Below are 11,717 nucleotides of genomic sequence, written 5' to 3'. Positions count from 1 at the left end.
CTTCGGAGACCTTGAGGGGAGGTGGATTCTGGCCCAGTAGCAATGGGGAGCCACTGAAGGGTTCTGGACAGAGGAGTGACCTGACCTGACAAACTGTAGAATATCACTCTGGAGATTGGAACTGACACACACTGCTGCTGCTAAGTTGCTGCTAAGTCGCTTCAGTCGTGTCCGACTCTGTGCGATCCCATAGACGGAAGCCCACAGACAGAAGCCCACCAGGCTACCGTCCCCGGGATTCTCCAGCCAAGAACACTGGAGTGGGTTGCCATTTCCCTCTCCAATGCATGAAAGAGAAAAGTGAAAGGGAAGTCGCTCAGTCGTGTATGACTCTTAGCGACCCCATGGACTGCAGCCCACCAGGCTCCTCTGTCTATGGGATTTTCCAGGCAAGAGGACTGGAGTGGGGTGCCATTTCCTTCTCATACACACACTACTATATATAAAAGAGATAACTTATAAGAACCTACTTTATAGCACAGGGAACTCTACTCAATACTCTGTAATGACATATATGGGAAAAGAACTTAAAAAAGAGTGGATATGTGTATATGTATGACTGATTCACTTCGCTGTGCAGCAGAAACTAACCAACACTGTAAATAAACTATATTCCAATAAAAATTAATTTAAAAAATTAAAACCTTAGCCAAAATAGCCACAAAAAAAAAAAAAAAAGAACACTCTGGCTGCTTTGTGGAGAATGGATCGCACTGGGACAAGGCTGAGCCCACTCTCAACCAGGGAGACCAGTGTGGATACTGATCCAGAGATCCAGGCAAGAGATGGTGGTACACCACAGAGAGGGAGCAACTCCATGAGATATATAGGAATTGAAAAGGCTGAGACTTGGAAATAGATGAGACATGGAGGAGAAACTAAACACAACTTAGGTTTCCAGTCGAGCGGATGGGTGGATGGTGATGCACTTGATGACAGCAAGAAAGTTTTGGGGGACGAACAGGCTTTTGTGGCGACACGAAGGTCCTTATTTGAAGGTGACTGATGCAGGCGTAAATGTCCAGGACACTGCCAGAAATCTGGGGAGGGGCCTGGGCGTGCACCTAAAGCCCTCAGCACAGGGCCCTGCACTGCCACAGCTGTGCCTCTCACCATCATTACGGGGGCATGTGCACCTGGGCATATGCAACGATGAAAGAATCACTTGCAACGATGAAAGAATCTAGAGAGCCAAAATAGATTCTTTATTTTAAGGATGAAAATAGGATAAGGAAAAAAAAAAAAGAAACCTTTGTTAGTTGCCGCTGCAGTACCATCGGAAAAACATCCTAGGGAAACAAGGAGATTTAGTGTGTGGCGGGGGAAGAGGCTGGGGACCAGAAATTTGGGTCCTGGAGCCTAGGTTCCAAAGGCGGGTGATAGGGCTTGGACTCTTGGATCTGAGAAACCAGGGGCTGGGGGTTATGACTCCTGAGTAGGAGGGGACTGGCGACTCGGAGTTCCGGATCTGAGGGAGGAGGGGCTGAGAAACCCAAACGCCCCAGTCTCAGTAAGGAGAGAGCCGGAGGCTGGGACTCTGGGGTCCCGGGGACTTACCACACCAGCACGGTCACACTGGCTGATGCTAAGGCCACAAGGGCCGCGAGCAGGCACTGATTGCCCGGCGTCAGAGCCTCGGGCCTGGCCAGCAGCTCGCCCAGGCTGGGCCTCCAGGGTTCGATCATCTCCGCCTCCTGCGGCACCCAGCGTAAGACTTCCCGAAAAGAGACCTGGAGCTCAGTCTCCCCGCGCGGCGGCGGGCCCGTCACTGCGGGGACGCGCACGTCAGCCGGGCGCCAGCCCCACCCCCCGCCGCGCAGCCCCGCCCCCCCGTCCCGCCGCGCGGCCCCGCCCGGCCCGCACCGTTAAGAAAGAAGTAGAGCCGCGCCAGGGGGCGCTGGTCGTGCGTGATCACGCAAGAGAAGGTCCCGCGGTGCGTGGGCTGCACCGGCCGGATCCGCGCCAGGTAACCTTGGGCCCGCGGAATATCTCGGAAGTAGGTTGGATCTTGAGTCCGGAGCTGCGGGACGCTCGGGCTGAAGCGGATAGAGGCTGAGGGCCACCGGCCCCGCCCCGAGCGCAGAAGGGAGTCTCTCCGCCCTGACTCGCCAAACCGCTACGTGAAGCCCCGCCCCTGAGCCAGGCCACCCACCCCCGCCCTCCCGGAGCCCCGGCTTCACCCTCTTATTCGCCGAGGGTTCACGCATGGCCCCGCCCCCTAAGCCTTGACTCCGCCTCTTGGGCCTAGTGTTTGCTCTCCCGCCTGAAACCCCTACGGATAATTCACCCCTGGGCTCTGTCACTGCATTTTGAGCTTTGACCCTTACCCCCAGACGCCGGGACCGTCCCCTTGCACGAAGCATGAGTCTAGACCGAGCCTCCTCGAATCCCACTCCCTGCCTCCTGACTCTCCATCCTCTAGAGAAGCATAAACCATCTCCTAAAGCCCTTCACGCTGGACCCGCCCCGACTCACACCTCCTGCGAACTTCCAGGAATAGGTGATCTCTTCCTTAGGCAGCTGGAAGTTCACAGTGCAAGAGAACATGGCCTGACGACCCCGAGTCACCGTAAGGTCCTGAACTGAAGACAGGTCTCGCATCGCCACCTCGGCCCGCCCACGTCCGACCCCCCAACCCCAGCCCCTTCCTCGCTCAGCCCTCTCTTCCAGTTTTTCAGGTTTCTCGCCCTTCAAGGCCACGCCCCTCACCTGGGCAGTCAAGCGGGAGGTCGCAGACCTTGGAGTAGCATCCGCGGCAGCGAAAACGCCGAGTGACCTCCTGGAGTCCTGGAGGGTAGGAACGCTGGGTCTGGGGTCCATCTGCCTCCCCTAGCCAGGGTCCCTTCGGCAACCACGTGGTCTATTTAACTTCCCCGGGTTCTACCTGCTGGACAGAATCTGGACCCCGCCTTTCCCGCGCTCATTGGCTGGCTCTCACCACTCTCCAGCCTCTAGGATCCCCATTGGTTTGCCTTCGTTTTGTTTTTGTTTTCCCGGACCCGCCTTTCGTGAGGTTTGTGAACTGGTTTTCTTACTCCTCTTCTCCTGGGCTCGCATTGGCCCCTTCGGATCAGAGGCACCCGTGCTCTTCCAAGAGTCCCAGGTTTTGGCCCTTACCACCTCCTTTCCCCCCGCAATTCTGAGCTTTGAATGACGTGCTTACCGCAGGGAGGAATGCAGACCTGCACTGCGGAGAGAGAAGAAGCGTTACCACCCTGTAAGTCGCGGCAGGTGCCCACCTGAAACTCCCCTAGAGGAAACGTTTCAGGGCCGGATGCATTCATTCCTCCAAGGGACCAGAGCCAGGTATGCCGCGCTCCACCAAAGGGGTGGGGCCAAGCCTGCAGCTTCCCCGCTGTAGGCGGGGCCAGGCCTGCGGTACTTCACCTGGGGACCCTACCAGCCCTGCAGCATTCCATTAAGACGTCAGGCACATGCCTGCTGCTGGCAACCAGGAGGCAGGTCCAGCCCCGGTGTATTCCATCGAGCGGGACGGGCCTAGATCCCGGGCGATCATCGGAGGCTGCTGCTAAGTCACTTAAGTCGTGTCCGACTCTGTGCGACCCCATAGACAGCAGCCCACCAGGCTCCCCTCCCTGGGATTCTCTAGGCAAGAACACGGAGTGGGTTGCCATTTCCTTCTCCAATGCATGAAAGTGAAAAGTGAAAGTGAAGTCGCTCAGTCTATCCGACTCTTAGCGACCCCATGGACTGCAGCCCACCAGGCTCCTCCGTCTATGGGATTTTCCAGGCAAGAGTACTGGTGTGGGGTGCCATTGCCTTCTCCATCGGAGGGGACAGAGCCTAATTAGGGGGCCCAATCAGAGGTGTGGTCAGGCTGGACGTAGCCCACTAAGACGCCCCGGATGGAAAGGAAACCTGTCACAGAGTGCCCAGGGTCAGACACAGATCCATGAAGAGGCCCGAGCTAGTCTGGGACAGGACTGTCCTACAAAGCCGTCCCAGCTAGAGGTAACCTTGCATCGGAGGCGGGGCCGGACCCAGAGTGGTTCTAGCAGGGTAAGAGGCTGTGCCCAGAGTGACCCACAAGGGAAGCTCGGCTCAGAGATCGGCCGAGGGGTTGGCTTGATGGGAGCAGATGGGGGTCTCCGGAGTTGGGTTTGCTAATTGGGCCTGGGGGAAGTAGACAGTCTATTTTACCTTCCTTAAGCTGCAATATAATCTTCTGCATTTTCTCCGCGGCACGAAGAAAGGCAACCCGAAAGGACCCTGGAGGGTGGAGGGAGTCCTTGTAGTAAAGAGCCTTCCCCAAGGCTGCCGGAGCTCGACAGGCCTGGCTGTCATCATGTCTGTGCCCCTCCCCCAGCCCCTGCTATCCCCAGGTCTCTGGTATATGCCACAGCCTCCTACTCTATCTGGATGGTGGGCACACCCCCAAATCTCCTTCTGCTGCCTCTAGACTAATCACTCTGACAGAACTCCTCCGCATCTGTGTTATCTTGTTAAGGAGAAAAGGGAGGATAAAGGTCAAATTTCTCCCATGGCCTAGGAGGCCCTGTGTAGTCTGGCCTAGTCTCGTCTCCCTCTCTGTGTGCTAAGTCGCTTGAGTCTTGTCCGACTCTTTGCAACCTCATGGACTGTAGCCCACCAGGTTCCTCTGTCCATGGAGATTCTCCAGGCAAGTATACTGGAGTGGGTTGCCATGTCCTCCTCCAGGAGATCTTCCCGACCCAGGTATGGAAGCCACAACTCTTAAGTCTCCTGCAGTTCATTTCCCCTAATAAGGAAAGCATCATGCTCTCTGCCACCTCAGGGCCTTTGCACATGCTGTCTTCAGTCTCCAGCACACCTCCCCCCCTACTCCTACTCTTCCTTCCTGTCATCCCTCATGTCACCTCCTTACAGGTTTTCTCAGACCACAAATCTAATTTAATCCAGTCCCCTATTTTTGTCTCTAACAGTACTCCATCTGTTCCATTCATAGCTCTCACCAGTTTGCAAATACATATATTCATATATGCATAGTGAGCATTTAAGACTGTCTCTTAAGTAAGCAAACAAGTCCTTCTTTAGTGCTGTGTCCTCAGAAACCAGGAAAGGGCCCCTGAGTCTTAGGAATAAGTATGTGTAGAATGAATTCCAGGATTCAACTGGAATGAGCACCACAGCTGGAAGCCCGGGGCCACAATTCATCCGCTGGATGTGTTATATTTGGCCTGGAAAATGTTTTTTAAAAATGACCCAGTTGCCATCATGTAAAGTTTGGGAAAAGTCACATAAAATGTTTGGCATCCCTTTACGAAATCTGGAAGAGCTGTAACAGAGGCAGTATTTCCATGAGGCAGCAGTTGGCCGGAGCTTAGCAGCAGCCACCCACTTTAGTCAGGGCACACACCCACTTTCCCAGAGTTCCCAGTCTCTTCATTTCTACCCCTCTTTCACTCTTTCTATGTTCTCTGCTCTTATGGATGTTTGAGTTTTCACCACTGTAATGGCCTTCAAAAAAAAAAAAAACTGGGGGACTTTCTCAAAGTGGATGGCTGCAATGATTTACAGGTGGAGGTGGCTTTGGAAGTCAGAAATGTGACAGGATTTTGTTGTTGTTATTTAGTTGCTAAATCAGGTTTCAATTCTGTGATCCCATGCACCGTAGCCTGCCGTGTTCCTTTGTCCATGGGATTCTCCAGGCAAGAATACTGGAATGGGGTGCCATTTCCTTGTCCAGGGGATCTTCCCCACCCAGGGATTGAACCTGCATCTCCTGCACCACAGGCAGATTCTTTACCACTGAGCCACCAGTGCTCATGTGGCGGGGTGCTATGGGCTGAATTTCATCTCTTCCAAATTCATACGGTAAAGTCCTAAGCCTAGTCCTTCAGAATGTAACTGTATTTGGAGATGGAATCTTAAGGAGGTAATGACATTAAAATGAGGTTTTTTGGGTGGGCCTTAACCCAACATGACTGATTTCCTTGGAAGAGAAGGAAATTTGGACACGGACACGGAAGGAAGACAGTCATTCTGCAAGTCAAGGAGAGAGGCCTCAGAAGCAACCCACCCTGCTGACACTGACGCCTTGATCCTGGACTTCTAGCCTCCAGAACTGTGAGCAAATAAACTTCTTTTAGTTAAGCCACCCACAGTTTCTGTTTTTTGTTGTTGTTGTTGTTGTTGTTACAGCAGCCCTAGCAAACTAATACACAGGGATTGCCAGTTGCCTCAAAATATCTATTTTCTCCTTAATAACATATCACCACGTTCAGCTGAGAAAGCACCCCGACCCTGCCCCCGTTAAAAGACTACATTTCCCAGCCTCCATTGTAGCTAGCTGTGGTCATGTGACCTAGCTGTGGTCATGTGTCCAAGTTCTGATGGATGAGCTGTAAGTTTAAGAGTGATGTGTGAGTCACAGAAAGTAGCCTTAAAAGAGATATGGTGCCATTTTATTGGCCCCTTTCCCCTTCTTTCATCCTGTTGCCTGAAACTTAGATTTGATGGCTGCTGCTCTAGCAGTTATACAGGACCATGAGGATAAGTAGTATATCCTAGGATAGTAAGGCAGAAAGCTGGAAGGGTACTGAGTCCCCAGGAAAATGCAGCTGCCATACTAGTCTTAAGTGCCTACCTCAAGACTTATTTTATAAGGAAAAAATAAACTTCTACCCTGCTTAAGACATTGCAGGTTTTAACCTTAGGTTAAACCATACATAAAGGGAGGGAATTGAGGATTCTGATAAGAATCTGGCTGAAGTAATGATCATAGAAGTGATGGTAGAAGCTGGAGAGAAGAGGGCTCTGAAGCCAGGAAGCAGGTGCAAAATGAGGGGTCAAGGACTTAGCAGTCTCTCCTTAGCCACAAGGCAGGCAGGAGCTGTGGTCTGGTGACGGCAGTATGGTCAGGAGGATGTGGTCCGAGTGGCGTGCTCAAATGAGAGGCTGGGATGATGTTGGAGAAGGCAGCCAAGGAATGTCTATGGGCCAAACCAAATGACTCTTGGGGGGACGGTGTGTGGGATATACCAAGTCAGCCAGGGGGCAGGGGAGAAGCATGGGAGTAAATAGGGATGGAGCGAAATGTCCAAAGGGGCAAGAGGCAGGCTTGTGTTAACCACAAAGGGGCACGAGTTATAGTCCCCCCAAAGAGGTGCTTCACTGGGAGCCTCGACCTGCTGATCACCTGAGTTTGAGTTCTGTCTCTCCCAACTATGTGCACACCTGTCTCACTTCCATGCTACCCATCACATGCACTCCTCCCTATGTGACCTTGGCCGGGTATTTAACCTTCCTGATCCTTGGTTTCCTCATCCATAAAATGGGGGCAATATCAGTGTCTACTTCACAGCATTGGTGGTGAAGATTTCACGTCATGCAATATAAAAGCCTCCTCCTCCCAAACTATGTGCTGCTGCTGCTGCTGCTGCTAAGTCGCTTCAGTCGTGTCCGACTCTGTGCAACCCCATAGACGGCAGCTCACCAGGCTCCCCCGTCCCTGGGATTCTCCAGGCAAGAACATGGAGTGGGTTGCCATTTCCTTCTCCAATGCATGAAAGTGAAAAGAGAAAGTGAAGTCGCTCAGTCGTGTCCGACTCTTCATGACCCCTGCTAGGTACCATTAAATGACCATAATGGGATAATGTCTGTGTTATAGAAGAGTCAACTACTGGCATTATCATCCCCTAATCTGAGATGCGGAAACCCAGGCACAGAGAGGTTAGGAAATTGGCCAAGGTCACACAGCTAGATTGGAACCCATGTGGCCAAACTCCAGAGCCTCCACGGGTGGCCACCATCTGCGGTAGACACACTGCCCTCAACACCACACTGACAGTGCCAGCGGCCACCACCGGGAGCCACTCTGAGTCCACCTGTCCATCTCTCTGGGCCTCCATTCGGGAGAGACCCAGGAGTCATCCTGATTCTTCCCATCCCCATCATCCTACATACGTCTGGTCCAGACATCCCCTGGGTCCATCCACGGGAGCCCCAACTTCCCCATCTGGAAAATGGAGCTATAAAACACCTCATGGGGCCAGTACAAGGACATCTTTTAGGAGGATTATTAACATAAATCACTCTTTGCAGACACAGCATCTTCCATGCAAGGGGCAGGTTCATCTCAGCCCCCACCAACCCATCACAACAGGTTCAAGTCACCACTGACCGTCTCCTCCCTGGACCTTCTGCTTCTGCCCTTGACCCACATGGCCTTAGTCAGAACCCCTCTTTCCTGTAAAATCCTCCAAAGGGCCTCCCCACATCAAGAGCAAGAGCTGAAGTGATCATTGGGTATGAGCTGGAAAGAGGGGGTCCTTTGGCTGAAGTTGGCTCAAGGACGCACCCTAGCGGTTCCCAAAGTGTGTTCCCAGCACAGCAGCAGCAGCACCTGGGAACTTGTTAGACATGTCCATTTCTGGGCCCCACCTCAGACCTAAGGCTCAGAAACAGAGGGTGGGGCCCGGGAGCCTGCATTTTAATAAGGTCCCAGGAGATTCTGACATACACTGTGGGGCTGGAGAACCACTGGCCTACATGGTCCACTCCAGCTCCACTGGCCCCAGGGCCTTTGCACTGACTCTTTCTACCACCTGGAAGCTCTCTCCCCAGGTCACCTGCACAGCTCTCTCTGTTCCCCTCATTCCAGTCTTTGCATAACTGGACCGTTTCATTTGCATCTCCCCTGATCAACCTGTTTAGTAAAACGATCACCCCACTGGCCACCCCCCCTTTCTCTCCCCTTTTTGTTTCCCTCCATAGTATGGATCACCAGCTGACATCTATGGCATTTCACTGATTACGTTTAATAATCAATGCAAGCAACCTGAGGGCAGGTGGCTTGCAGTTTGGGTCACAGCCGTGTCCCTGGTGGTGTTCCTGACACAGTAAATACCCGTGGAACGTAAAGCCCCAGCTTCTCCCAGCACCCAGACTCTCACTCCAGTCCATCCATATGGCCCTCGAGGATCTTTCTACACCCTGAGCTGACACTGCCCTTCCTCGGCTCACAGCCTTGTTCCCTGGGGACAGTCTCAAATCTCCCTGACTCCCAGTTGAACTCTGGACGTCCCCCAAGCCCCTCACAGTCACTGCAGCCTCACCCAGCTGGCCATCTACCCCTTCTCCTGCTCTTCCTCCCAGAGATGACCACTGCCCACTCAGACACGGAGCCAGACCCGGCACACAGTCCCTAACCCTCCTCTTCCCCTCTCCCTGAACAGCTCATCAGACCCAGGCCCAGTCTTTTCTTCACCTTCACAGATTCCCCGCCTCAGGTCTGGCCTCCTTCACCACAGCCTCCACCCTGGGCCTCCCAGCCTCCACTCCCTCCCCTGCTCCAGCTGGTCCCACACACTGCCTTCGGGGGTCTTCTGCACCCAGAGAAGGACTTGTTTCTGCTCTTTTCGAAACCTTCTGACGTAGGGGAGAAGGGCATCTCTGGGAATTCTCCCCCCACCCCCACCCCCACCCTCAGCTCTGAGTTCCTCAGCTCTCCCTTTGTGGGTGGGGGAACCTGCAGCTGAAGTCTTCATGCTGCACCTCCCCTCTGCCCTGGGAGCCCCTCAGATGGATGGGAAGCTCCTTATGTTTGGGGCTCATGTTTGTCAAAAAGCTCAGAGGCAAGAGTAGGAAGCAAAAGAAGTAATAGAACTGAGATGTAGAAATAAGTGCGGAGCCCCCAGACCATGGACACGGCCATGAACGCTCCCCCACCCATGGTTCCAGTCTCCAGCATGTAGGGGCAGGGGTTGGGGGGAGTCCTGTGTCCTGTGACCACTGTGGCCTGGTGTGATCACTGTTCACACTGCCCCTTCGCCACAAGGGTCACCCCAGCCTTGTGGTTCTTTCACACTGTCACACGCATGTGTTGAGCGTGTCTCACCCCCTCAAGGTTGTCACGTGTGCCTGTCTCCCCAGTGATCCTCTCCCTCCCTGCTCCCACCTGTCTTTCGGGGCCCATAATAGCCTCCACAGGTCAAAGATATGGAATCACGTTGCTAACTGTAGGGAATACATTTTATCCTAGCGGAAGCTCTCCTCCCTGAAGTCTGTCTCCATTGCTGGAGTCCCCTCTGTCTCACTGAGTTCCCACGCCTTGCCGGAAGGCAAAGCGGTTATCTTCTTTCTCAGACGGGTGAGTTGAGGCCCAAAGTTGGGGACGGGGGCAGTGAGGCATCCAGAATCTCACAGCCAGGGAAAGGGCAAGCCACACAGGGAGGGCAGGCTTTCACCTCCCCGAGCCCCACTGGCCTCAGACTCTCAAGTTCCTTCTGCCCTGAACCCACCAGGCCCTGCCCGTCTCTGCTCCCTGACAAGGTCACTCAGCTCCCTCGGCATCCTACCATCAAGATCACTGTCACGTTCTGGGCTTTCTCTCCCTTGCCCCTCGCCCCACAAAGGCTCAGACATCCATATCCCAGAGCCACGGACCCCGCCCCACTCACCCTGGGCAGTGGCCATCTCCTGGAGGGAGTGGGTCATCTGGGTGAAGGCATCGTGCAGCTGGCCCCTCTCCTCGTAGTCTGGCAGTGGGAGGCAGGGGCTGGGGGAAAACTGCTTCCCCTGGCACCATGTCCCCGAGGTGGTCATCCCTCTGTCTCCGATCTCTGCTCCCCACGTCTCCATTCTCCCATCTCTGCATCTCGTCCCTCTCAGTCTCTCCAGGCCTCTTGGGTCCCTCCCTCCGCCTACCCCCCGGCACCCCATCCAGGGAGGATGATGGGGAGCAGGGGATGGTCTCCTCACTGATCTCAGTGTCCAGCAGCCCCTTAAAGGCATCTGCGAAGGCCTCCTCACACTTTCCGAGGTCGGGACTGTCCAGGCCGGCGAAGATCTGGCAAATCTGGAGACGCTCCTCATAAGACGTGAAGCAGAGGAGACAGGCCCAGGCCGAAGCCCCAAAGACAGCGAAGGCCGCCAGGGAGGGCAGGACGGCGCTCCAAGGGGCCAGCCAGGCCATGGCGGAGGGTCGCGGCCTGGGGGAGAAGCTGGTGACTTTTGTGAGGTCACTGTGGTGCGGGGGAGGGGCTCAAGATGCAGGGGTCAGAGGTCAGGTCTCAGTCACCGATCCAATGTCAGGCTCCCCCTGTGGGGGTTTTCAGGGAGGAAGGGGACAGGGGATCGGGCCGGCAAGCCCCAGGCTGGTGGTTGGGCCGGACGCCAGGCTCCCAAGAACCTCACCTGTGACCCTGGACGTCCTCACAGGTTAAAGGGTCTCAGGGACGCAGAGGCCGGCAGTGTGATGTGTGTGTGTGGGGGCCTGCCAGGCCCTGGGGTGGGGGGCGGGTGGTGCCGGGGAAATGAACATGGCACAGAGACACCGTGAGGGCCCAAAAGACAGAAACTGGGCCACAGGGAGACACCGGGAGGCCAGAGATCCAGAAAGCACCATAAGAGACTAATGGAGACAGTTTCAGAGGCCACTGCACAGAGACCCAGTGGAGATGGAGAGACAGAGAAAGCCAAGCAGAGATTTCTGGATGGGAGAGAAACTCTCTGAAGGAAAGGGGAGAAAGGAAAGGGACAAGGACAGGAGGGACAGCCCCGCTTCTCTCCCAGGGTCCCTGCAGCAGCACCCCCCTCCCCAGCCTGGCCGGGTGGGGCATGGGACCAGGGTCCAGGGGTCCCCACCGGGCCGTCCCGTGCAGGGCGCAGCCTGGGGAAAGCTAGGAGGCCGTATAGTGATCTCCTTGGGTGTCCTCCTCAACTATACAACCTCCTACCTCAGCCCGGGGGGCGCGGCAGGTGGACAGACAGACGGA

The 11,717-nt window shown here is 54.8% G+C and overlaps 1 protein-coding gene across 9 annotated transcripts; it reads right to left on the bottom strand.

Moving 5' to 3' along the window:
* Nucleotides 1-1,182: 1,182 nt before the first annotated feature.
* On the bottom strand, nucleotides 1,183-11,063 carry SPACA6 (sperm acrosome associated 6). Of its 9 annotated transcripts, XM_086354040.1 has the most exons (10): nucleotides 10,702-11,063; nucleotides 10,401-10,478; nucleotides 4,162-4,230; nucleotides 3,164-3,187; nucleotides 2,710-2,787; nucleotides 2,476-2,582; nucleotides 2,394-2,396; nucleotides 1,864-2,020; nucleotides 1,558-1,768; nucleotides 1,191-1,289 (listed from the first exon to the last, which is right to left on the bottom strand). In XM_086354040.1, exons 1-10 carry the CDS (start codon nucleotides 10,913-10,915, stop codon nucleotides 1,256-1,258), a joined length of 975 nt encoding a protein of 324 aa, XP_086210166.1. In that variant the 5' UTR covers nucleotides 10,916-11,063; the 3' UTR covers nucleotides 1,191-1,255. The 9 variants fall into 9 exon arrangements, 3 of the variants coding, with proteins under 3 accessions (XP_086210164.1, XP_086210165.1, XP_086210166.1); XR_015146358.1 differs by lacking the exons at nucleotides 2,394-2,396; nucleotides 10,401-10,478; nucleotides 10,702-11,063 and having other exon boundaries at nucleotides 1,185-1,289; nucleotides 2,478-2,577; nucleotides 4,162-5,469; XR_015146356.1 differs by lacking the exons at nucleotides 2,394-2,396; nucleotides 10,401-10,478; nucleotides 10,702-11,063 and having other exon boundaries at nucleotides 1,183-1,203; nucleotides 1,864-2,036; nucleotides 2,478-2,787; nucleotides 4,162-5,469.
* Between the last annotated feature and the right edge of the window lie 654 nt (nucleotides 11,064-11,717).

The sequence above is a fragment of the Bos grunniens genome, chromosome 18, assembly GCF_055505025.1.
Source record: "Bos grunniens cultivar Pamir isolate PY7600 chromosome 18, Bosgru_T2T1.0, whole genome shotgun sequence".
Classification (NCBI taxonomy): Eukaryota; Metazoa; Chordata; class Mammalia; order Artiodactyla; family Bovidae; genus Bos; species Bos grunniens.
Note: the sequence above shows the minus strand (reverse complement) of the source record. Positions and strands in the feature narration are given on the sequence as shown.

Excerpts from the sequence above, each read along its gene's own strand:
- SPACA6 (XM_086354040.1), bottom strand. The coding sequence starts at position 10,915 with ATGGCCTGGCTGGCCCCTTGGAGCGCCGTCCTGCCCTCCCTGGCGGCC. Across the intron at positions 4,231-10,400 it reads GGAGATGGCCACTGCCCAGG|GGTCCTTTCGGGTTGCCTTT; the intron begins GTGAGTGGGGCG and ends TCCACCCTCCAG. Across the intron at positions 2,788-3,163 it reads GGTCTGCATTCCTCCCTGCG|GACTCCAGGAGGTCACTCGG; the intron begins GTAAGCACGTCA and ends CCTACCCTCCAG.